The 26,553-nt window shown below is 51.4% G+C and overlaps 1 protein-coding gene across 5 annotated transcripts in view; it reads right to left on the bottom strand.

The window, feature by feature from the left end:
• Window positions 1–26,553, bottom strand: part of FAM178B (family with sequence similarity 178 member B) — a 95,844-nt gene that overhangs the window by 50,543 nt on the left and 18,748 nt on the right. For 3 of the 5 annotated variants that reach the window (XM_079940678.1, XM_079940677.1, XM_079940679.1), the window contains exons 7-9: window positions 22,170–22,322; window positions 15,765–15,870; window positions 12,168–12,252 (exon numbers count right to left, since the gene is read on the bottom strand). In XM_079940678.1, coding sequence (XP_079796804.1) covers window positions 12,168–12,252; window positions 15,765–15,870; window positions 22,170–22,322 — 344 coding nt within the window. Of the gene's footprint in view, window positions 1–12,167; window positions 12,253–15,764; window positions 15,871–16,698; window positions 16,747–22,169; window positions 22,323–26,553 lie in introns of those variants that run through there. The other 2 variants (XM_079940681.1, XM_079940680.1) reach the window with 2 other exon arrangements.

Here is a 26,553-nt window from a genome sequence, read left to right as displayed (position 1 = left end):
CTTTCCAGCCCCCTAATTATCTGTAAAAATGGGAAAATAATAGTATCTACTTGTTGGACGGTTGTGGTGACTGAATGAGACTGGCCAAGCCCTGGGCTCAGTGCCTGGCACGAGCGCTCTAGAAATGTTAGCTATTATTCTTAATGAAACTACTTTTATCATCACCACAGACAATAACATGTTTCAAAAATGAGGATCAATTATGAAGCTGAATTACTGTTATTGTCGTGTTCCTGTTGAGGGCTCTGGAGGGGCCGTGCTGAGCCAACGACAGTTCCCAGTTCTGAGGGAGCTGGTGCCGGGTGGGGATCTCCCGGGTGGTCCTCAACGTGTCTTCCTGCCCATGTGGGTCCACACATGCCGCGTGCTGGGGCGGCAGACCTGGATCCCGGCCTGACTCGGGGCCTGGGGACAGAGGCACCTGCCCTGTGAAGTTCAGAAGTGAAGGGCACCCACACATGAGCACAGAGTGGGCCCTGGGCCTGGCACGTAAGTGCTCCTTGCACGTGTGTGATCCACGAATAACAAGGCCATGTGGAGCCCTGAGGGGCCACTGTCCACAGGCTGGGGCTCCAGTCCGGGAGGCTCCAGGGGCTCTGGATGGATTGCTTCCTGCCACTCCAGCTGGAGACTGCCCCGCCCACCATGGGAGACAGATCAGGTGAAGGGAGGACAACTCCTCGTAAGACTGCGAAGAGTAGAGAGCGTCAACCGGATCTTATAGAACGAAGGGGTTTTTGACTGCTTGAAGACCATGCGAGGAAACAAAAAGAAAAAAACCAACCAGCTGAGAACAGGCTGAGAGATAAACGGCCAAAACAGAACTACAAAAATGAAGAAGAGGTACAGACAGTATTTAGAACATTTGTGCTGCTTAGTTCCTTCAGTTTCTCTAATGATCTCCGATTTATAAAGAAGTACATTTTTGTTCTGATAACAGCTATCATTTTGAGTGTCCCCTGTACACCAGGTGTTTCACATACATAACTGCTGCTAACTGAAAACAATCCTTGGTGCTCAGTGCTGGCCCCTCAGGTGAGAACTGGGCATCTGACTGCCCAGTTCCACCTGTGTCCTGATGCCACTCCAATGCTGCTGCAGGGTTTTGCCAAGGGAGTGACTGTCGGACACCCTGACTCCACTCCATCCACCCCATCCTACACGCCAACATCAATCATGCAGCCCTGTGTTCCCATGATATGTGGCTGCTCAAAATTTCTAATAATGAGTCTGCCCAGAGCTCCAATCAAAGAATGCTTTTGCTGGTCTCCAAACTTTTTTTTTTTAACTGGAGTATAGTTGCTTTACAATATTGTGTCAGTTTATACTGTATAGCAAAGGGAATCAGCTCTACAAATACATATATCCCCTTTTTTTTGGATTTCCTTCTCATTTAGGTCTGCTGGTCTTCAAACTTTTTTGATGGTACATATCTGTCATTAAAATTTTTTAAGTTATACCTCCAACAAATACACATTTATAAGCTATGTAATTGCACAGTGATACTAGTATGTTATGTATGTGATATAACATATTAAAAAGAGAACTTAACATGAGCTACAGTGATCTAAGTTTCCAACTTAAGAAACTGGGTGGGGGGGAGTGATGGGGAGGGAAGCAAATCAAACCCAAAACAAGCAGAAGAAAGGAAATAAAGGTAAGAGCAGAAATCAGTGAAATAGAAACAAAAAACAAAGGAAAATAAATGAAACCAAAAGCTAGTTCTTTGAGAAGATCAATAAAGTTGATAAACCTGTGACCTGACTGATCAGAAGTAGAGAGAAACACAAATTACCAATATCAGAATGAGAAAGAGACCATCATCACTGATTCAACAGACATTAAGAGAATAATAAGGACTTCCCTGGTGGCGCAGTGGTTAAGAATCCGTCTGCCAGTGCAGGGGACACGGGTTCAAGCCCTGGTCGGGGAAGATCCCACGTCTCGGAGCAACTAAGCCCACGTGCCGCAACTACTGAGCCTGCGCTCTAGAGCCCACGAGCCACAACTACTGAAGCCCATGCACCTAATACAGCCAAAAATAAAATATAAATAAATTTTTAAAAAGGATAATAAGAGAATATTATGAAAAAGTCTATATCAATAAATTTGACAAGATGAATGGACTCAAACCAACAAAGCTTACTTAAGAAGAAACAGATATCATAAATAAACATATATACATTTTTAAAAATCAGATTTGTAGTTTGAAATCTTCCCACATGAAACAAAGCTCAGATGGCTTCACTGGCTAATTTTACCAAACATTTAAGGAAGAAATAATACCAGTTCTACACAAACTCTTCCAGAAAATTGAGGAGGAGGGAATACTTCTTAACACATTCTATGAAACCAGCAGTACTCTGATACCAGAACCAGAAAGAGAAAAGTACAGACAAATATCCTTCATGCACATAAATGTAAGAGTTCTCAGCAAAAATTTACCAAGCTGAATCCAACAATACATAAAAAATTAATATATTATAACCAAATAGGATTTATTCCAGAATGCAAGGATGAAGGAATAAACATTCGAAAATCAGTCAGTGTAATTCCCCATATTAAGAGACTAAAGAAGAAAAACCATATAACCATCTCAAAATCCAATATACATTCCTGATAAAAATTATCAGCAAAGTACAAGTTTATTAAGATTGTAGGATACAAGGCCAATCTGCAAAAATCAAGTGTATATCAGTACACGAGAAATTAATAATTTGAAAATGAAATTAAGAAAACAATTCCATTTACAATAGCATCAAAAAATACAATATTTATGGGCTTCCCTGGTGGTGCAGTGGTTGGGAGTCCGCCTGCCGATGCAGGGGAGGCGGGTTCGTGCCCCGGTCCGGAAGGATCCCACATGCCGCGGAGCAACTGAGCCTGTGCACCACAACTGCTGAGCCTGCGCTCTAGAGCCTGCGAGCCACAGCTACTGAAGCCCGTGCACCTAGAGCCCGTGCTCCGCAACAAGAGAAGCCACTGCAATGAGAAGCCCGTGCACCGCAACAAAAAGTAGCCCCCACTAGCTGCAACTAAAGCCCACGTGCAGCAACAAAGACCCAGGGCAGCCAAAAATAAATAAATAAATAAAATAAATTTATTTTAAAAAAAAAGAAGATATACAGATGGCAAATAAGCCTATGCAAAGATCATCACGTTTTAGGGAAATGCAAATTAAAACAATGAGCTACCGCCACATACTTCTTAAAAAGACTGACTATACCAAGTGGTAGGGAAGATGTGGAGCAACTGGAACTCCCCCTCACTGCTGGTGGAGATGGTATGACCACTTAGAGAAAAATAGTTTGGCAATGTCTTAACAACCTAAACACACATTTATCGTATGACCCAGCCTATCCACTTGTAGATGTTTACCCTAAGGGACCTCCCCACAAGGACTTGCATAACAATGTTTATAGCAGTTTTATTTTAATAGCCCCAAACTGAAAACAACCGAAATGTCCACCAAGCCTTGACTTGGATGAACAAACTGTGGTACTGCCCCGCAACAGAATACCACCCGGCTATTGAAAGGGATAAACTATGGATACACACAATAGCACGTGTGAAATTCAAAGTAATTGAAAGAAGCCAGACCAGAAAAAAAAAAAGAGCACCTACTGCATGGTTCCATTTATATAAAATTACAGAAAATGCAAACTAATCCGGAGTGACAAGAAGTAGATGGGTGGTTTCTTAGAGACAAAAGGGGAGAGAGATGAATTAATTACAGAGGCACAAGAAAACTTGGAGGGCAGGGGACAACGGATATAAGTTTTTGATGTGGTGACAGTTTTATGGGTATATACCTGTGTTTCGTGTATGAGTTGTACACGTTAAATGTGTATAGGTTAATGTATGTCAATTATGCCTCAACAGAACTGTTTTTAAAAAGATGAGTTAAAATGTTAATGTTTTCTTTTCACACCCTGGGGGCTCATCTACCTCCAGGACCCCTCGACTCTGGAGAAAACCCTGTCCAACTTGTGCTGTGTGGGCTGTGGCCTCTCCTGACACCCAGGGAGAGAGCTGGGAAACTCTTAGAAGAGAAACTCTCCACTGGAAGCAATTTCAGATGAATACCGAAATGACAGAAGAAAGATGGTGTAAATACAACCTGTAAATATAAAAACATACATTATGTGGATTGTGCATTAATTCTGTTCCTGGAAATCATCACGGGAAACTGTTAATAAGGAGCACTTGGGGAGAGGAAGGGGCCGTGGGGAGTGGGCAGGGAGGGAGGCGTTCGCTTTTCACTTTGCACCTTTCTCTTGTATTTGAATTTTCAGCACTTGGTACGTAGGGCACTTTTGAAAAAATAAAACCAGGTTCCATTGGCTAGTGAGTTTATTGGTCATCTTTTGGTTTGTGTCATTCTTTTTACAAGAAGCTACCTTATAGATATTATCTGGGAGGGAGGAAGGAAGGAAGGTTGAGAAGAGGGAGGAGAGAGGATGCAAGCAAGCAATGACAGAAAGGAAAGCCACCCACAAAACGGGGCTCGCCGAAGAGAAATTACGACCCTGGAGCTCTGGGGACAAAGGGAAAAGCATGGTGACCAAGTGAGGAAGGACAAAGTGTCCAAAGACACTGCTCATGAAAACAAAACGAATTTGTTCTGAGAGCTAAATTTCTCGCCCACTTTAAAAACATCCAAAGAATGTACTGGCCAGGGTCTTTTATTCTGTTATATTCTCCCCTTCGCACACAACTATCATAGAAGCTGGCAGGGAATGGAATGAGTAGGTCAGAAGGAACAACATTGTCTTGGAAACTAGCGGGAAAGGAGCTACACCTGTTTTACTTCTCTTCCAAAGTATTTCGATCTCACTGATGGAGCCGCTCTTCTCCAGGTACTGCTGCCTAGTCAGTATGTTTGGCACTGAGTTACTGGCCAGTCCTACACCAGCACAGCCAAAACATGTTTGTTAGAGAAACATGAGGTCATTTCTCGCAAGCAATTAGTTGCACAAGAATATGTTTGCTTTCAAAACCAAACTCTGCCATAAAAAAAAAAAAAAAACAAAAACTATTAGAGCTAATAAACGAGTTCAGCAAGGTTGCAGGATACAAGGTCAATACACAAAAATCTGTTGCATGCCTACACACTAGCAAGGAATGATCTGAAAAGAAAACGAAGAAAAGAATTCCACTTATGATAGTATCAAAAAGAATAAAATAATTAGGAATAAATTTAACAAAAGAAGTGTAAGACTTGTACACTGAAAACCACAAAACATTCTTGAAAGAAATTAAAGAAGATCTAAATAAACGGACAGATATCTCCTGCTCATGGATTAGAAGACTCAATATTATTAAGATGGCAGTAACACTCAAAGTCACTTACAGATTCAACACAATCACTATTGAAAGCCCAGCTGTCATTTTTGAAGAGACTAATAAGCCAATCCTAAAATTAATATGGAAATACAAGAGACCCAGGATAGCCAAAACAATTTTGAAAAGAGCAAAGTTGGAGAACTCACACTTCCCAATTTCAAAACTTACTACAAGCTACCATAATCAAGAATTTGCAGTACTGGCATAAGGACAAATATGTGTGTGTGTACACACACACACACACGCACACGCACACACATATATATCAATGGAATAGAACTGAGAGTCCAGAAATAAACTCGTACATCCGTGGTCAACTGATTTTCCACAAGGGTGCCAAGATAACTCACTGTGGGAAAGAATAGTCTTTCAACAAATGGTCCTGGGACAAGTGGATATCCACATGCAAAAGACTGAAGCTGTACCCCTACCTCGCACCATATACAAAAATCAACTCAAAATGGATCAAAGACCTAAATGGAAACGCTAAAACTATAGAATTCTCAGAATAAAACATAAGGGAGGGACTTCCCTGGTGGTGCAATGGTTAAGAATCTGCCTGCCAATGCAGGGGACATGGGTTTAAGCCCTGGTCCGGGAAGATCCCACATGCCACGGAGCAACTAAGCCCGTGCGCCGCAACTACTGAGCCTTCACCCTAGAGCCCGTGAGCCACAACTACTGAAGCCCGCACACCTAGAGCCCGTGCTCCGCAGCAAGAGAAGCCACCGCAATGAGAAGCATGCGCACCGCAAAGAAGAGTAGCCCCCGCTCGCCGCAACTAGAGAAAGCCCGCGCGCAGCAACAAACACCCAATGTAGCCAAAAATAAATAAATGAATAAACTAAATAAAAAATAAACAAACAAACATAAGGGAACATCTTCATGACCTTGGACTAGGCAGTGGTGTCTTGCTTGACATCAAAGTATGGGCAACAATAGAAAACAACAGCTAAATTAGACTTTATCAAAATTAAAAACTTCTGTGCATCAAAGGCCACCGTCAAGAGAATGGAAAGATAACCCACAAAATGGGAGAAAACATTTGCAAATCACACATCTGGTAAGGGTCTAATATCCAGAGCATATAAAAGAACTGCAGCTCAACAAAAAAATACAAACAATCCAATCACAAAATGAGCAAAGCATTTGAATAGATACTTCCTCAAAGAAGATATATAAATGGCCAACAAGCACAGGAACAGGTGCTCAACATGCTTAGTCATTAGAGAAATGCGAACCCAAACCCACAAGGAGATATCACTTCACACCCACTAGTATGACTATTATCAAGAGATGGACAATAACAGATGTTGGCAAGGATGTGGAGAAATTGGAACCCTCAGACATGGCTGGTGGGAATGTAACATGACGCAGCCACTTCAGGAAATAGTTTGGCAGTCTTTCAAAAGGCTAAACATAGAGCCACCGTATTACCCAGCAATTCCACTCCTAAGCATATACCAGTGAGAACTAAAAACGTATGTCCCCGTGAACACTTGTGTGCCAATGTTCACAGTAGTGTTACTCACAAGGGCCAAAAAGTGGAAACGACCCAAGTGCCCATCAGCTGACGAATGGATATAATGTGGTACGGCTATAAAATGCAATATTATTCGGCCGTAAAAAGGAATGCTACGACGTGCATGAACCTTGAAAACATTATGCTAAGTGAAAGAAGCAGACACAAAAGGTCACATATTGTCTCATTTCATTTACATGAAATGTCCAGAATAAGCAAGTCCACTGAGACAGAAGGTAGATTAGAGGTTGCCAGGGGGCTGGGAGGAGTGGGGAGTGGGCAGTGACTGCTGAGGTCTGAGGTTTCTTTTTGCGGGTGATGAAAATGTTTCAGAATTAGACAGTGGTTGAACAGCTCTGTGAATCATACTGAATCATACACTTTAAAAGGGTGAATTATATGGTACATGAATTATATCTAAATAACAACGACAACAACAATCTGTCCTGGTCTTGCCAAATATTAATGAAGCTTCACTACACCTGTAATGGCCCCCACTGTCCTCCAAGATCTGGCCCGAAACGTCCAGTCTTATCTCCTACTCAGCCCCTTAAAGGAAGCCCCACTCTCGCTGCTCCTGGCTTCCCCCCAATCTCTCCACAGCCAGGGCTATGCCCAGGGCTGCAAACCAGTAGAACTATATTCTATTCTATCTACAGTCAAATAGTCTGCAGATGGGTTCACAGTGGGGCGTTTTTGGGTTTTGTTTCCTAACAGAATTAGTTACCAACAGGAGATTTCACATAAACATCCGTATTCTGGCTACAACAGACTCTGCTGGCTGCCTATCCAAGAGCCATGCTCCCCCTCCTCCCTGGGAAGGGAACGCTCATTTCATCCTGGTGTCTGCTCGGGGCAAGTGGGTCCACCCCAGTGGAGGAAGCACATCAGCCCGTGGTGGAGAGCCACGGCAACAGAAACAGGCTCTGGCTGTTTGAGCAGAAAACAGTTTTATTAAATGTCAAAAACCGATTGACCTTAAAGGTTCTGAAGCTTGAACGCCAGGACACCTCACCTGCACAGTCCCGCGAGTGTTCTAGGTTAGGTAGGGAAGCCAGGCCGCAAGCAGCAGGCGATTCTCCGTGAACAGTCTGGAAAATATCCGAGAGATCTAGGACAAAGAGCCCTGGTATTTACTTGGTATGATTTCTTGACTCATTTCTCAATGTTCCCTTTCATACTTAATTTTCCATGTAGTGAATTAGATGCTCCAGATGTTAGAATGACAAAGATTTAAAGCAGCTATTATGACTGTGCTCAAGATGGCAAATGAGAATATGCTCATGTTGAATAGGAACAAATACGAAATCCCAATAGAGAAACAGAAACTATAAAAAACAATAAAGGACTAGATGGAAATTCCAAAACTAAAAATTCAAATATTTGAAAGGAGGCTGGAAAAAAAAGAGTCTCCTGGATTCTACCCAGGAGGTACAGGATTCATGAGGCTGAAAATTCTTTAGACAAAGCCACGGTATTCAAAGGGTACCGGCAGGTAGAAGGGGTCTTCTAGAGCCTGTGATCCAGTTCTGTCTAATGAAACAAAATGGAAAGAATGTCCTGATAAAAAGAGAGAAAAATCTATAAGAAGCAATGATCTCTTATCCCTCACCCTTATTTATCCTTCCTGCCTTGAACCCTGCTGTCTTGTGAGAACATGATGATGCCTGGAGCTACAGAAGCCATTCTGCAGCCTTCAGGGGGAGTAGTGGGAAGGGAGACACAAGCTGAGCCAGAGCCCTGGTGATGCAAATCTGTTGAACATACCATGGAACAACCTGCTTCTGGATTTCTTGTCATGTGAGATGATAAACTGTTCTTAATTGGACATCTGTTACTTACGAGTCCAAGTACATCCCAACTAAAACATAGCGTCTCTTGAAAATGGACAGATCTGGCAAAACGGAACGAGCCAGCCTCTTTAGACAGGCCGGGAGCTCTCTAGTCACCGATCTCACTAGGTCCCCACTGCAACCGAGTTTGCAATCCCTGCCCTACACGTCTTCTGAGAGATGAATCAACTGCTCCCTCTTCTACAAAGCACTTCCCGATTCCTGCCTCCCCCATCTAACTAGAAGTAGTTTCCCGAAGTTCTGCCTCTGCCTCCTCTCTATCTCCTATTGTAATTGGACACTTAATCCCCTCCCACCTATCAGCCCCCTGAGGGCAGGAACCACCTTCTTAAACCAGGAAAACAATTCCCACCTTACTCCAATCCTCCAGCAAACGCTGGGCTCTCAGCCCTTAGCCCCAGTCGCCTGGAGCACACCCATGACGGTCAACTCTGAAGCCTGGATCCCAGGCCCTGCCAGAGACCCGGCCCCACCCGGGCTCTCCCCTTACTCAGGAAGCATGCTGTGATGAAGGCGATTGTGTAAGACCTTTCCCGGGATAATCTGGGAAGAACCTCTGGTCAGCTACATATTCCAGAAAAAGATGGAAATTTACACACCTGCAAGTCTCCCCCATTTTACAAAAGAGAAAAGCCAGGCAACTTGAAAACTCACATACCAATCACAGATCCAAACCCCCACAGTTCTGCCCCAGAGGGCAGTGCCCCACAGAGGACAAGAACACTCAGAGCACCTCAAGTCGTTGACAAATCCGAGAAACATGACTTCCTTTTGCATCAATCCTGGATCTAATTTAACCATACAAATGCTCCCTGAACTAGCAGTTGATTTCCAGTTCCAGCTTTTGGTAGATTCTCTCCTGGCACCTGGCTCTTGACTCTGGGCTTGGCCTTTACTTTTAAAAACTTATGTAAAAAACACATAACGTAAAAGTTGCCATCTTAACCATTTTTTTTCATCTTAACCATTTTTAAGCGTACAGTTCAGCAGTGGTAAGTACATTCACATTGTTCACCATCACCACTACCCATTTCCAGAACTTTTTCATCATCCCAAACTGAAACGCTGTACCCATGAACAACTAACCTCCCATTCCCCCTCCCCTAGCCCCTGGCAACCACCATTCTACTTTCTGTCTCTATGAATTTGACTACTCTAGGTACTTCATATAAGAGAAATTCTACAGTATTTATCTTTTTGTGGCTGGCTTATTTCACTTAGCATAATGTCCTCAAGGTTCATCCACGTTGTAGCATGTGACAGAATTTCCTTCCCTTTTTTTTCAAAGATTTTTTGAATGTGGATCATTTTTAAATGTTTCATTTAATTTGTTACAATGTTGCTTCTGTTTTATGTTTTGGTTTTTTGTCTGCCAAGTGTGTGGGATCCTGGCTCCCTGACCAGGAATGGAACCCACACCCACTGCATTGGAAGGCGAAGCCTTAACCACTGGGCCACCAGGGAAGTCCCAGAATTACCTTTCTTTTTAAGGCTGAATAATACTCCACTGCACGTATAGACCACATTTTGCTTATCCATTCAGGCGTCAGTGGACGACTGGGATTTGGGTCCCTTCCGCCATTTGGGTGTCGTGAGTGACGCTGCTGTGAACACGGGGGTACAAATAGTCCCCGCTTTCCCTTCTTTTGCGAACCAGGCCTTTGCCTTTGCCCAAACCAATCAAGATCCTGACCTTGGGCACAGCATTCTGTGGCCCAGTCTCTATTCCAACGGGAGGGAAAGAGACATCCTCCCTCCCCCCCCCCCCGCCCCCACCTTAATGCCGGGAGAACCGCTCTGCAGTGGAATGAGCTACCAGAGCTGAACTCAAGGGCCCGTTCCCGGGTCCACCCCATCCCAGTGGAGGGCGAATCAGGGACAATGTGGCAAGCAGCAAAGAAGAGTGGGACGTCCCCTCTGCCTCAGCGCGAGGAGACACAGACCACCTCGCGCAGGAGAAGAGTGGGACAAGGGAGGCCTCTGTTCCCCAAAGGGCAGGCCTGCCACAGAGGCGCGAAAGGGCAGCCCAGGCTGCAGGGGCAGAGGTTATGCAAAGGGAGAGGAGGCCGAGACTGGCGCTATTCAGAGGACCTCAGTTAGAGGGTCCCAGGCGTAGGGGCAGGGGCGGGGGAGGGGGGAGTGGGAGGAGTCTGGAATGCTCTAATGTGACAGATGGCCCCCAGCTCAGCCAACGCCTGGAGGGAAGGCACAAAAGCAGAAATTCAAAGGGCTGCTTGCCGGTGGTGGTGGTGGGGGGTTAATGGTGCATCATGGGTCTATAACCTTGGCCTTCAGAGCTACGTGCTTCCATGTTTTAGCGGGAGGGTGGGCAGACTGCAGCTGGTGGGCAAGGGCGCGGTCTGGAAACCTGTGGATCCCTCTCACCGTCTGCCCTAAGCACCTTCCAATCGGTTACATGGTATTTTTTGGTGCCAAAGTGTCTAGGTTCAGGCACCAAATGATGACAGCCCGGTAAGGGTGCAGCCACAGAAGGGGAAACTAATTGCTTCTGTGAACTCTGAACATCTGAAAGGGTAAACATGACTCAGGTACTTCCCTGGTGGCGCAGTGGTTAAGAATCCGCCTGCCAATGCAGGGGACAGGGGTTCGAGCTCTGGTCTGGGAAGATCCCACATGCCTCTGAGCAACTAAGCCAGTGCGCCACAACTACTGAGCCTGCGCTCTAGAGCCCACGTGCCGCTACTGAAGCCCTCGCACCTAGAGCCCGTGCTCCGCAACAAGAGAAGCCACCGCAATGAGAAGCCCGCGCACCGCAACGAAGAGTAGCCCCCACTCGCCGCAACTAGAGAAAGCCTGTGTGCAGCAACGAAGACCCAACGCAGCCAAAAATAAGTAAATTAAAAAAAAAACAAATAAAAATAACTTAAGTGTATCCCTTACATGTCAGGACCAAGGTACAGACTCAAAGCTCTCACTCCAGCCCAGTCCAAACTTAGGGGCTCCGCTGATGCCCTAGGAGCTGAGGAGGGCTGCGGGGAGGGGCACAGCTTCAGGGCCCTCCCCCTTGGTGACTCCAACCCAAAGAGCTTCCCTGATTTGATGCAGATGTTCCTGGAACCCACCCAAGCAAACTGGGGCTCTCAGGAAGAAGCTGGAGGTAAGCTGTCCTCGTAAATCCAGAGAACCCAGCTCCCAGACTGTTCCAGGATCCTAAGTCTGTGAAGTCAGCCTGGACTTGGCCCTGGTGACATGGAGCTGAGGCCAGAGAAGGTGCTGGGGAGCCTGTTGGCTCAGCTTTTTACTAATGCAGGAGCCAGAGCCAAAGATGGCCTGATGTCTCCGTGTCCCGGTGATGCAACATCCCCACTAGCACCTCTCCCACACACTGGGCTGGGGCGGTGCGGGGCTGAGGGCTGAGTACTATGCAGGCTCTCGAGCTTGGGTACCCAGCATGCCAGCTGCTGCCCTGCACCCGAGGTACTGACCAGACGGACGGAAGAGCCCATCCACGCTGAGGTCCCACAGGAGACCAAAGGCTCCCAAAGAAGTTTCTGGAGGCCATGTCAGCAGCTAGGAGGAGAAGAAAAAAACAGGTTAGCTGGGTCATTCCTATGGAGTAATAGCAGAAACCTTTATTACGCCATATTAAATACGTCCCATTTAATCCTCACGAATCCACACAGTAGAAGGATATTGTCATTATTGCTGCTTTACAGATGAAGAAACCAAGCTCAGAAAGGTCAAGCAACTTCCCCAGGGTCACAGAGCAACGAAGCAGAAAAGCCAGGATTCAATCCCAGGTCTATGTGACTTGAAATCTCCTACTCTGTCCACCTCCCTGTGTGGGAGTCTTGGTCCTTCTGCCCCTCACTCCCTGTGGTCACAGCCACGCCCCTCCAGGGCAGGAACCGGTGTAGGGAAGAGAAAGAGCTCAGCGGCACTGACTACCGTCAGCTGTACAAGATAAAGTGCGGCCCCTCTTCGAGGCCCTCACATCACTTCCAGGCCAGGGCCTTCACTCCGAACATCTGAGCCTCGGGAGCCCACCGGCTCTGGGAGGTCCTTGGTACTGAGTGCGGATCCTCAACAAGCTGGTGGGGGGAGGGTGGGCAGGGCACCCACCTGACTCAAACGCACTGGGATTCTTATTCGAACACTCCTTGAGTCTGCGGCCACAGCTGGGGATTTGGAACGTGAACAGAGTGTGACATGGAGACATGCACCCTCCCCACCAGCGCCATCCAGTCCGGGGACACACAGGTGAGGCCAGGCCACGCCGTGCAGCACACCATCCTCCCTCTGGAGAGTGCCGAGGAAAGCCCGCTGCAGTGGGCGCTCGGTTCAGGACCAAGGCTCCCACCCCCACGGGCTGGGCATTGCTGCTGGCTGATTGACCTCGGACAGAGGGAGTCCCTCACCCAAGGTCACACCCCCCTCTCCAAGTGCAGCCTTCGTCTGATAACTAGCCGATGCTGGGGTCCAAAGGCCAGGACCCCTTGCCTCAAATGGGACAACTCTAAAGGGTAATCCCAGTTCCAGAGCACCCCAGGACTGGCCGTGGCCTGGCATGCAGTTGCTTTGCTACTCGGCTTCTCCTTCTGCCCCGGCCCTGCTGCCCTCCCTCCCTCACAGGGGCGGCTTCCTGCTTCCCAGGGATCTGACCTAAGACACGAGAACCCTGCCTCCCTCTTCCTTTCCTAACTTTTTTATAGTCGAACACGTGATCGTTCCCCAACAAGAATACAAATTCACTGACAGCATAAGCTTCCTGCTTTTGTCTGCCCTCCCCAGCAAGGCTCACCTGGGAAGCATACACTAGGGCTCCAGTGACGAGCTCACACAATTCACGAGCACTAAGGCTGAAGCCTACTCACCCAGTGCCCACTGTTCACTCCACTGAAGCCCCCGGCTTCAGGGAGGGTGGCGGACAGCAGGAACTAGTCTCCATGGGGACACAGGATGGCCTTTCCAGAGAGTTGAAGGAGCAGGGTTGGAGCGGTCTGCCCAACTCCCCCACCCCCTAGCTCTCAGAATCAACCCCGGGTATGCATGTGGGACCCCAGCAGCCCTGTGAGCCTGCTCCCCTAGCGGCCTTTGATTGGGGGTGGTCACTGAACCCCTCTTAGGCCAATCAGACTCTCTTTCCTGAGAATTTACTTAGCCATGGAGCCTGGGGTACAGAGAGAAGCCGAAAGCCTGTCCTAGGATCCCGACCCTTGTCCAACCTGGTTCCAGCTCACCCTGAGGCCCAGCTGTATCCCTGCCCTTGGATCCCACGAACCGCCCCTGCACCTTCATCGGAGCGCCACCCGCCCCAGCAGCTTCAGGCAGCCCCCGTGGATCTGTGCCTCTCACTAACAGCGCGCGGTTCTGAAGTATGCGGAACCCCATGGCCACGTTCTACGCATCTACCTGGGACACCATTTCCAGGACCTTTCTGTCCCTAGAGCTCAGCATGTAGCCTGTCCTGAACCAAGGTCTGCAAAGGAACCAATGCTACTGTTGCTGTGGGAAAATAAGTTCCAAGTGACAAGAAAACCAAAACCTCGGAAGTGAAACATCAGAGCCCATCCTAAAGCCTGTAGTGTGATCACGTGAGTGGCAGACAGCAGCTGCCCTGGTCCTCCTTCCCCTCCGGAGACAAAGATGTTGGGCAGGGTCTCCCCCAGAAGAGGCCCCCAAGGCCAAGCGCACCCCTTTCACTGATCTGACTTTAGCCGTGGGCAGGGAGAGGAGCTGCTTTGTTTCTCCTTGCTGGAGATGGAGAACCTGACCTCCGTGCTAACTTCATTTCTTCCAGATGATGCCCAGACCCTGGGCAGAACCTCGGGGGGCTATAAGGACAAGGCAGCTCACAGGATTTCCTCACTCAGCCTTCGCGTGGGACTACCGACCTCAGTTTACAGAGTGGAAACTGAGGCACAGAGCTGATGTTAAATAACTCCCCAAGTCGCACAGTAGTATGTGGAGGAGCAGGGCTCGGTCCTCTGCTCTCGGGTACCCCCCAGGTGACAGACGTGGGGGGAGAGACAAGGCGGGGCTCGCTCACGCCTCCACGCCGTGTCAGGGTCACACAAGGACCCTCTGTGGGCGACATCTCAGACCGGCTCTTTGTGCCTCCGATGCCCGACTTTGCGTCTGTCGTGCGCTGAGCAAGGAGAAAGAAGCCTGCACTGAGTGTGGACGGAGAATAATGGCTGCTCTGTTCCCTGTGTGGCCTGGGCCCGGGGGAGGGGCAGGGCAGGGCCGATGGGAAGGAGCCCAGAGGGAAGGAGAGAGAGCCAGAGGGCTCCTTCTGGAAGGCAGCCAGCCTGCCGAGGCTGAGGAGTTCCGAGGACAATCCGCCCCGCAGGGTGGCTCTAATTCACGGCTGGGGTCCAGGCTCCAACTGGCAGGAATGGGACCAGCTGGAACTTGGGACCTGCCGGTCCCCAGGCAAGGGAAGGTCCTGGGTGGGGGCCAAGGCTGCATCCCCGTGCCCCGCGTTCAGATCCCAGCAGCTGGTTCCCGGGCCTTCCCTTCTGGCTTCTCACTGTCTTTCTCAGCGCAAAGGTTCTGAGCCCCGGGCAGAATGCATGTGCCCCTGGCAGCAACCGGAACGGAAGGGAGGGGAAGACAGAGCAGCTGTTCTAGGCTTTTCCAGCCGACCTACAACTCCACGGCGGGAGGCAAACACCCGAGCACCCCAGCTCAGCATTCACCAGGGCCCTCACGCTCCCGCTGCCCATGGGACGAGGGCCGGGACCTGTGACTTGGAGATGAGCCTGGACACAAGGTGAGCAGGTGCTCACACCTGCTGAGGGGCCCTGCCGGAATCACACAGAGGGCCTCTGGGGGCAAAGCAACACCCTGTGAGGCACACGCTCTGGGGGGACCGGAGTGAAGACAACAGACCGGTCCCTGCACCTCCCTGTCTCTGTCATCACAAGCCCCCCTCCCTCCTCCAGCCTCAGCTGGGACAAACCCAGCAGCACCCAAGGCCAGAAGAAGAGGGTGGGTGCCCAGCCCCCCCTGCCAGCGGCCCTGCCCAGACTGTTGTGCCGGCACGCTCCCGCCCCCTGGCGGCAGGCCGCGGTGCTCACCTGGAACAGCCACCGGAGCAGGGGCACGGGGCGGAGGCCCGAGGGCAGGTAGAGGCTGCTCAGGAGGCCGCTGCGCAGGAAGGAGAGCTGCTGGGCCGGCGGGGAGCTGTGGGAGCAAAGGGACAGAGGAGCGAGGTCAGGGAGGGAGCCTCCTCAACACGCCTGTCTTGGCGAGGCTGGGTTCAGGGGGATGGTTCAGATTTCCGCTTCACCGGGATGCTAGAAGCGCGTCAGTCCCTGCTCTGGACAAAACTGCTGGTGGAGCCCTGGTGCGAGCACCCGCTGGAAGGTAAAACAACCCGTGGCACCATCAGAATCATCTGCTGTCCACGAACACATGTCACAGTAGGGTTTTTCGTTTGTTTGGTTGGTTTTGGTTTTTCTTTGGCCACGCCGTGCGGCATGCGGGATCTTAGTTCCCCGACCAGGGACCGAACCCGGGCCATGGCAGTGAAAGTACTAAGTCCCAACCACTGGACTGCCAGGGAACTCCCTTCACAGTGTTTTAAACACACGACTGAGGAATACAGTTTGTCCTTCCCATTTGACGGGGGTGGGAGGAAACTGAGGTATTTACCAGGGTTGTGAAAAGGACCTGCGTTGCAATGAGGAGAGGGGCCTGGGAGTCGCACCTTTTAGCTGAGGGCTCCGGGCTGCAGCGGGCGGACAGAATTACCCATGGGGCCCACGTGGAGCCAGCATCCGGGGTCTGGTTACACAGAGCGTGTCTGCCCCGTCTTGTGTTTTTCCGAAACAAAGGGGACACCTGAGAAGATGGGAAAGTAACAGAAAGGGGCCCAAGACGGGGAAGTTTTGGGAAGGAAATAACAACCAAGGGTGCCACGTGGGATCCTCTGGAAACCACGTGAGCAGCGACGGTCCCAGGGCCAAGGGGGAAGGGCGCTCAGACTCTCCATACTCCTGGGGCCCTAACCTGCGATTCCATTCCCGACTGGATCCGGCGGGGCCTTTCCCTCCCGCCAGGAGCTGCTGGCGTGGAGAGGAGCCCTGCTTTGAGTACACTGTTGCCCCGATAGATCATCTGGACCCACAGGATCCCAGGTCCCTGTACAACGAGGAGTTGATATATTTTGTGCGGTTTTAGGGCCTCTGGTAGAAGGTGCTTCGTTTCAGAGGGGCTGGCTGGACTGCATCACCCTCTTGTACTCCTGGACGTCCCGTGGAGGCTGGGTGTGGGGTAGGATTCTCCCGCTCCGTCCGTGTTTGGTGAATGCCTCTTCGCTCTCTTTCTAGATAACGTCCTAAAGGCAATTAATAAGGATTCCAGAAAATGAAAAAGTAACTTCGTGTTTGTTCTTCTTTTTTAATGGCCAAATCCCGGCAAAGAGCATTTCAGACAGCATTTAAAGTCATGACTCGAGAGAGAAAGTTCCTCGGTCAGCCCAACCTCCTCCTCTCCTTTTTAAAAAGGACATCATACTTTAATCTGCCAGGAACAGAATGCTCCAAAACAAAGATTCTCCTCGGAGCCAAGCTGCTGTCTGCTTGAGTATATCCAGGCAATTTACAAATTGTATATGTCTTTTTCTTTTTTTTAAATCATTTAGGTTCAGAGAAAGCAGCTTTGTTCCTGTGCTTGTGAAGCTGGCCGTTCTAAAACAGTCCTTTATTTGCACATACAAACACGTGTGCACCCCAGGGCTGCTGGCACACACCACTCTGATCCCCGTGCTCAGTCACACGGACACTTTCATGGACTGACTCCCGCGATGCATGCGTGGTTCAAGCACAGCACCCCGAACACTAGACGATACCCAAGCGCACCGTGTCTGGAGGGCCTCACAAATTGGCAGGACCTGGCCAGGGGCCATGTGGTAAGGAGGCTGGGGCTCCGGGGACTCTAGGAGACTCTGGCTCTGGCATTCTGCTCGGGGGGCACCCGCCAGCTTCTCAGTAGGGGAATTGATTGTACAAGCCCCTGTAGGCTCAGATAAACACATTTCCGACTGCTGCTCAGAGGGAGAGATACCCCTTGGGTGAGAATGTCTCCCTTCTGCTACACCATTCTGCAGTGCAGTTTCTGCCAGAGAAATGCTCAGTCCGCCTTGGGTTCACTGCTGCTGAGCTAGGCTTAGTCTGCAAGACCAGGAGCTGGAGGTACGCCGAGAGGGCACGGTCCGGCTGTGCCTCGAAGCGAACGGCTTTCAAGGAATTCTGTGCCGACAGCCTGATGAGATGCGAGCACTCTCCTCCATGCGTGCTCGGTGTGAGGGAGGCAGTGCTGCCTTGCCGGCTGCACCACGAGTCCCATCACCACTCAGTGGAAGGACAGGCCGGCGGCAGAAGTAACTTCCCGCTTGGGGGAAGGGTGGGGGTGGGCCTGGCGTGCAGACACTGCCCTGATCTGAGGCAGGAGGAGAGTCTGCACAGCAGCACGTGGGGAGGCCTGGAGGAGAAGGGAAGCGTGTGGCAGGTGTGTGCGCTGCAAACTCAAACACCGCAGGTTACGGAATCAACTGCTGTCAGATTTACACAAACCCACGGCGTGTCCACAAGCCAAGAATGCTGACCCCGGGTCCAGGTGGGTGCCTGTGCTTGTGGCAAAGCCAAGGCCAAGGTCAGAAGTTATCCTGAGAATGTCAGAATGTCTCGGAGCAAGAATGGGAGGAGCAGAGCCTCCTGCTGGGCAGCAGATGCCAGGCAGGCCCAGCTGAGCGCGAAGCCCCAGCTGCCAACCCTGAGGATCCCGGGGAGGGGGGGCGGGGGGGAGGTCCCCACCCAGACAGGGAGCTGCCAGAATGCACTAACGCCCTGCCACCGCGGCAAGGACACGGGGCCATGGGAACAGAAGGAAGGAAGGTTGCGGGGGGGGCGGGGGGATCAGCCCCAAAGGGGAATCACACAGAACAAAGGCCCCAGCCTGGGTCAGCAGGCTGGGCTCCTGGCGGAGCTCCGACCTTCTGCTTGGACTGTGGGTTCCTGATAAGGCCCGCGTCAGGACCCCTCCAGCCCCCATCTCTCGTCTGTTTTACGGGCGGCCGTCCCAGAGGGCGAAGTCTCTGAATGCCTCGGGAATCCCAAGTGATGGCAGAGGGATAAACAGCGAGCGCCGTTATTTATACAGTGTCAGTTTCCGCGCCTTTGCCAGGCTACTCAAATGTTAGCTTAAGTGAAATGCCGAGGAAAAGAGCAGCAACAGACGGCGGTCCAAGCGCTCATCCCTGCTCCTCTTCGTTTTCCTCCCTTTGTTTAAACATCAGCGAGCGCCACGCTGGGTAGCAGCCCAGGGATCCCAGCAACAACCCGGCTGGCCACTGCTGCTGGCTCTGGGGTTTGGGGGCAGGCGTAGCCAGTTGGGCGGCTCAGCCCCGTCCACACTCTGTAACTGCCGGATTTATTTCACCCGGGCTTGCCCCTGGCAAAACAGGAGCTGGGGCCTGGGCCTCGGGGCGGGGGGGGGGGGGGGGGGGGGGGTGTCCGGTGCATATGCATCATTCACACCGTGAAGCTCCGACCCACCCCCTCCCCTGCCCACTGAAGCCGTCGCGGAGGGAGGTCCCCGTCGGCGTATCAGGTACCCCGAGAACACACTGCAAACACCTCACGGGGAGAGCGGCCGGTGCACCCAGAGGACAGACATGGGTCCTGACGCTCCCGCACACACTGCGGGGGCCCAGGGTACTTCAGCGGGCAGTCTCCACGCCCCCACCCCCCACCCCACCCCCATGGCACTGGCTCCTGCCTTGGAGCTGCCTGTGGGCACAGGTCCTACAGCTTTTCCACTCGGGGCTGGGGGGGGATTAGAGGCGGAGGAAAAAGTTCAGCCCCTGGTACCAGCGTCTGTCATAGCATGTGACTTTGGTCCCAGGGAACCGACCTGAGGTCACACGTCCAGCCGGGTGACAAACGAGAGAGGATGGCCCGGGCCACCTCCAGCCCCACAGCTGTGGGTTCTGGGAGGAGATTTCTTGCATGTAAACCTGTGTAGGTCCGAGCCGGGAGCACCAGGCCCGGCGCCCGCCCTCGCTCCGCAATCTGAGACAAACTGCTGGCTTAACCTGTGCCAAGATTTCCCACTTTGTGCAGTGGAAAGAAAGACAATATCCCTCTTCACCGAACAGCAAGAAGAAGCAAATCTACTTCAAGAAGTGATTTCTTTAAATCTCCTTCACTTTCCCCCCCAAACCTCTAATGATAAAAACGATACGTGTTTATCACAGAAAGTGTGGAAAATACAGAGGAGTCTAATGAGGAGAAGAAAAGTCACCCGCCATCTCACAAAGTGTTCACTTTTTCTCCGGTGAGAAACTGAACCATACTGTTCTCTGAGAGATCAAGTAACATTTTCTTCTTCCTCCATCTTCGTGCTTCCGGCTGCGCACAACGGGATAATTATTGAACGGCTAGCAAGTAACCCTCACGCTTGTGTCTGGGCTTGAAGTCCTTGGCACAAACAGGAAATAAAGGATGACCCCCCCCCCTCCCCAGGCTAAAGGGTGACCTTCAGGAAGTGGCCCTTCCCCGGTGCATGGCAGGCGCCCCCTGACCTGGCCGCGGGCAGGGCGCGGGCATTCCTCCAGGAAGCCCCGCGAGCCAGGCCCTGCAGCCCCATCTCTGCCCTGCTTCGTGAGCAGACCTGAGGGCGCAGGGTCTGGATTCCCCGCTCCAGGGAAGCTGGCTGGCCACCTGGCCCCATTTGGCACGGCCGCTCGGATCCCAGGCCACCGCACCACGGGCCATCTCATCTGTCAAACACTTCCTGCCGGCCATCCAGCCTGGGACAGAAAACCTGCTGTTGGCACAGAGCCCGAGGAGAAGCAGCTCAGGAAGCCGCCTGCCTTTCCCCTCTTATCTCCTCCCCTGCCCAGCCGCGCTCTGTCCCTCTCCTTCCTCCAGCTCCACTATCTTACTTCTTTCTCTTCATTCCTTTTTCCCCCCTTTTCATCATCTCTTTATCAGAAATACTTTCAATTTGGCAATGGGAACTTTTACCAATATGCATACCCTCAGACCCAATCACCTCACGTCATATGCAGGGATCTATTCCAGAACTGCAGACAAAATATTTCTGTATAAGGATACTCTCTACCACATTGTTTACAGTGGGGGGAAAAGTTGGAAACAACCTGCATGTTGAGAAAAATGAGGAAAATGGTTAAATATGTTGGGGCATCAATGCCACGGGATACAGTTTCACCATTAACATTTCTTTGTCTAATTGCAACATTTGGGCCTTGTTTGCATTCTGATTTCAACAACATATTAAAAAACACTTAAAAGACAATCAAGGAAATCTGAATGCTGACTGATATTAATGCTATTAAGAAATTCCGATATTTTTTAGGTGTAATAATATACTGAAGTTTTGTCTAAAGACAGAGTCTTTTAGAGACACAGACTGAAGTGCTTACCGAATTAAATTGTATGTGTCTGGGATTTGCTTAAAAATAATCCTGAGGGGACAACGTTAGTGGGCAGGGGTAGAGATGAACCAAGATTGGCTTTGAGTTGGTAACTGACGTTGAGCGATGGGTACATGGAGGTACACTCTACTTTGATGTATGTTTGAAACTTCCCATGATAAAGAGTTTTAAAGGAAACACATCAAAACATTGTTATCTTTCTATTATAAAATAAGATGGACTAGCCGGAAAAGAGAACAAGATTCCTGCATTCAAGTGCTAATGTGGCCCCAACCTCCACGTGCCTTACAGGCTGGGGCAGGGGTTGGTGGGGGCTGGTGGCCTCTCCTCCATCCCCTCGGCCCGCCAAGGCCCAGCAGGGCACCAGCCCCCTGGAGGGCCGCTGCACTGTATCCTGTGCTTTTTCTCTCTATCTTATTCTTAGACATGTGAACTCACAGTTGCAAGCGTTGCGTGGTATTGTGGTAAAGTTTTCAAAAATCCCCTAAAAAATCAACATAGTCAGGGGTTATGTGATAATGACCATGAACACCTTCTAACGAGAGGAGGACCAGGGTGGCTGTCCTAACGTTATACAGAGCGTACCTGGGGCTGGGGACAAACTTTTCAGGGTCAGCATCACACACAGACCCAAGGAGGAGGAGGAAGTGGCCATGACAGGCTCTGGAGAACTGCTGGATGGCCGGGAAAGTGGCTCCAGTGTTGATGGAGACATAACCCGAAAGGCATGTATGATGGGTGTGACCAGAGCCGTTCCATGAAACTGGGGCATGGGGGAGGGAGAGGCAACACAATTACAGAACAGATGCCTAATATCTGCTGTAATGTAAGATTTTTTAAAGTGTGTACATCTAAATTGGTAAATGAAATATTATAAGTTGACGTGTGCTATTTCATCTGTTTCCCTAAACGCTGACATATCCAAACTGGCAAAACACAGCTTTGGATTGCCTCATGTGGGGTGGTCCTTACCACTGGGTTCCCTGAGGGAGGGGCCTGGTAATGCCGCGCCAATGTTTACCTGAGGAACAGCTCTTCCAGGCGGCTCTGTGGCTTCAGGTGTGAACAGTCCAGGATGCAGGGCAGAGGGTGATGCCGGGGTAGAAACACAGTCTCGCCTGGATGTACTGCTGGGATGACCTGCAGTGACACGGAGAACCTCTCCACCAGCTTCCTGGCAAAGCAAGAGGCAGGAGAGCCGGCGTCAGCAGGCACACCTGGTCTGCAGCCTGGAGGGAGGCCAGGGGGGACCAGATGGCTGCCCCCGCCCTGCAGCCCCCGCCTGGTTGGGACCAGCCCAGGGACACGGCGCCACCTGCTGACGGAGGGGGAGCCCGAGAGATACAGACTGAGGAGCCCTTCCCCCTCCCACTCTCGGTCAGACCCCAACCCCTCCCTCAGGGCCTTGGTCCAGGAGCCAGAATCCTGGTCCCAGATCCTGCCCCACACATGGGCTGCGTTCAAACTTTCACTGAGTGCCCACGACTGCGAATGCCAGGCGCTGAAGGTTGAGTCAGGCGTGGGTTGCCCTTGCACGGACAGGAAAAGCGTAACGGGATCACGGCAATGCCCTCCAGCAAGGGGACCAGCCTCAGAGCTGCTACACGGTGCCTCGAGGGGAGGACTTTCCCCCGCTTGGACTGCTTGGACTCTCCGTCTGAACAGCGTCCTCAAGCTCCTCTGAGCACAAGGACTCTCCAGGGAGCCTGCTAAATGCAGACACCCCGGCCCACGCCGCCCTGAGAGTCTCATTCAGTGGATCAGGGATGGGCCGCACGGACAGGGGAGAAACAGGGAGATACATTCCGACTCTATGGGCACGCATCTAAGGGAGGCGGTGAAGAGGATTCCTAAGAATGAGGCAGATCTCTGCACCACGCAGGATGGAATGATCCCCTGAGCACAGCACGCAGTGGGTGAAAATAGCAAGTTGCAGAATAGGAGGTGCGTGCGCGCACGCGCAGGTCAACACACAGACACGCACATGCACGTTCTTAGACACAGGCAACACCCCCCCACACATCTGATGCGCCCAACCAAGGTCTGGGGTCGTCCCTAGGGAACGGTATGGGGGAGGGGAAGGAAGAAGAGACATTTTCCCGTTTATTTTACGCAACTGTGTTCAGCTTGATTTTGCAGTAACATAACATACACTTAACAATAAAAATAACAAAATAAAACGAGCCACCCCCTCCTCTCACCAGAGGAAGGCCCATACCCAGGTTCTCAGCCAGGCCCTGAGGCAGTGAACTTGGAGGGGACGCTGCCAGGGACTCCCGTGAGGATCTGGGACCAAGTGGCCGGCACTGGAAGTGGAGGTGCAGAGCTGGTGGTCCACCAGCTGGCCAGAGGAAACCTGTCACGCTCTGGCCAAGTGACCTAAGGTAAGGAGGGTCATCCTAAGGATGAAATGGCACGATGAATGGGAATGACGTCGGAAAATTGGGGAGATTCTGATCCCGCAGCCTTTGGAAGTAGCCTTGGCAAACCACCCCACAAATGGTGAAACAATTTTCTGTTCTGTTAATTTCTTTGCTCTTTGAGTTTCTGGCTATCTACAGTTCCCTATGTTGTTTTTATAATTTGAAGAGAGGTACAAATTATTAGAAGTTTGTAAGAACTAGGCTCATCTGTAACAAGTTCTCAGCTCCTGTCCCCCAAACCATCGTTCAAAGGGACTTTTGTGATATTAAATATAATGCATGTGCATTATTAAGAACTCTGAGATGACTCTCTCGCATCTAATTGAGGATTTCCTGTGCAGCCCAGAACTGAGGATAAAGGATGATGCTGTGGTATAAATATCCTCCCCTCCCCTGCCCCAGCACACACATAAGGTCTTTTAACTTTAAGAACAGAGAATATAGGACACTGTCTATTCAAGACGCAAGCAGTCCTTGGAGCGGGAGCAGATGATCTGCTCAGGATGACTGGGGGCCTTTCTATGATGCGTAATTGTGGCGGTCACGTGACTCCCAGTCACAGGCGGCCTGCCCGCCAGATGGTCGCCAGCCCCCAGCCTCGGCCTCACCCCTTCCAGACCCACACCCCTGCCTGGCACCCCCCCATCCCACCCCCGGCCCCATTCAGGGATGGAAGAGGCTGCTGGCTTTGTACATCAGTAATTTTCTTTGAAGCAGAGAACTGAACTGTCCCATCAAAATGATCCCACATCAAAACAACCACCTCCGTGGCTGCTGTCAAAAAAGGCTTTCTCAAAGTACTACTTGAAAGTGTCACGTGCCCAGAAAATTATCAGCAATTTCATAGCCTGGCACACCGTATGCCCAGATAACTCCCTTTCTGTGGGGAATTTTCAAAACATCCAGGCCATGACTTCCAGAATCCTGGATGCACTCAGGAGAAAGGCAAACAGATAGAAAGATTATTCTGGCTACAGAGATGTCTCAAAATGTTTACTTCCAAGGCTATCCATCCAGGGAGCGGGGAACCTGGAAAGCGAACCCATGGCTCCCGACATAGAAAACTGCTTCATCACTCATGACGCCACCAAGGCCTTTGGCCCAAACCCGCAGATTCCATTCAGTCCTCATGCTCTGCAGGGAGCCATCGTGAGACCACGAGGCACCCTTTGCCTGCCCCTGGGCAGCGTGTGGAAACAGGGACCAGCTAGGAGACAGGCGGCCCCTAATCCGGGCCAGGGGCCAGCAATTGCACACAGGCTGTGGCCTCCTCTCGCCCGCCTGTTTCTGTAAACGAGGTCTCAGTGCCACACAAGCAGGCTCGCCGGTTACGATGGCCGACATGGTTGACGGGTGCTTTCCCGCCACGGCAGCACAGCCACGTAGCCGCCGACAGGCTGTATGGTCCTCAAAGCCTGAAATATTTACTGTTCACAGGCTTCACAGCAAGTCTGCTGATCCCCGATCAAGTCCAAAGACAATTAGCAGAAAGACTTGAGACAAAAAGCACACGGGCAGCCAAGGTGCTGCTTGGGCTCCTCTCTGGGCATCAGTGATGGTGAGAACCATTTGGGGGTCCTGAGAGTCGGGGCCCCCAGGTGTCTGTGTGTCATCGCTCACGCCCCTCGGTGAGTGGATGCAGAATGCTGACTCAGCGTGAGCACCCAAACCAGACCATCACGGCTGGGACCTGAATAACGTCACCCGGATGCATAGAGAAAGCAAAGCCCAGACAGGCAGGCAATCCAGGGTGTGTGGACCAGCCTGGCCTCAGTCACATGGGGGCACGTGGGGCCTGAGGGAGGGAGGGGAGAAAGGAAAGGAAGGCAGACAGACAGACAGATCCGTCCCGGCTCCACTTTCCCCCTCGGCTGCTGCCCAGTCTCCTCTTTTGCTGTCTCCTCTCATTCTCCTCTGAACCTACTCCAGGCAGGCTCGCCCCAGGCGCCCCCCCAGGGTTGCTCCTGTCAACGTCACCGTGACCTCTACGTTGTGCCCCGCCCCGCCCCGCTCTTCTCTCTGTGCCGGCTCCCGGCTGATCTCATCTGGTTTTGCAGCTCTAAATGTCACCTATACATGGTGATTCCCAAGCTGGCCTCTCTAGACAAGGGGGTCCTTGTCTTGGTCTCACCCCGGGGGTCCCCCAAGTGAACTCTCGTGCCCGTGCCTGCCACCCCCCAGCGTGCGTCACTCAGCCCTCCTCCATTAAATAAAGACAACTCCGACCTTCTGGCTGCTCAGGCCAAAATCCCCGGGGCCCCTCTGATTCCTCTCTTTCTCCCAGAGCCTCCATCCAGCTCGTCAGCAAACCCCGTCGGTTCTACCCTGAAGACGTACCCAGAGTTTGCCTCCTCCTCAGCACCCGGCCCTGACTCCGGGATTACTACCATGGCGCCCTCCGCCCCCACCTCCCCTGCGCCCCGCCCCCCGAGTCTACCCCCCACCCAGTTCAGATGAGCGGCAGCCAGCTTCCTGCAGCCTCCCTAACCTCCTCTCTCGTGCCTGCTGCCGCCGCAAGGCCCTCCCAGGCCCACCTCTCACCATCTTCAGGGCTCTGCTGAAAAGTCAGCCACTCACAGAGGCCTTCCCTGACCCCTCCTCTGAACCTTCCAGCCCTCCCGGCACTGCTGACACCCCCTCCCCACTCTCTCCTTTCTCATGAGCACCCGTCACACAACTTCCTTCATTCACCGTGTGCATCGGTGGTCTCCCCGCCCTGACGGCGGGCAACACGGGGGCAGAGACCTCTGTCTGGTTCTCTTCCTGCTGTACCCCCAGAGTCTGCACAGAGCCTAGCACAAAGTCGGCACGTAACAGATGTTTAACGGATGGGTGGACAGACGGATGGACAGACGGACGGACAAATGGATGAATGGATAACAGGGTACCCTGAAGATGAATTCAACTGTGGTCCTCAGGTATCTCCTAGACTCCATGGTACAGATGACTCCAGCCCTCCCTCCAGCCAACGGGTCAGCAGAC

The sequence above is a fragment of the Stenella coeruleoalba genome, assembly GCF_951394435.1.
Source record: "Stenella coeruleoalba genome assembly, chromosome: 13".
In the NCBI taxonomy this organism is placed as follows: Eukaryota; Metazoa; Chordata; class Mammalia; order Artiodactyla; family Delphinidae; genus Stenella; species Stenella coeruleoalba.
This window is presented reverse-complemented; position numbering and strand designations above follow the sequence as displayed.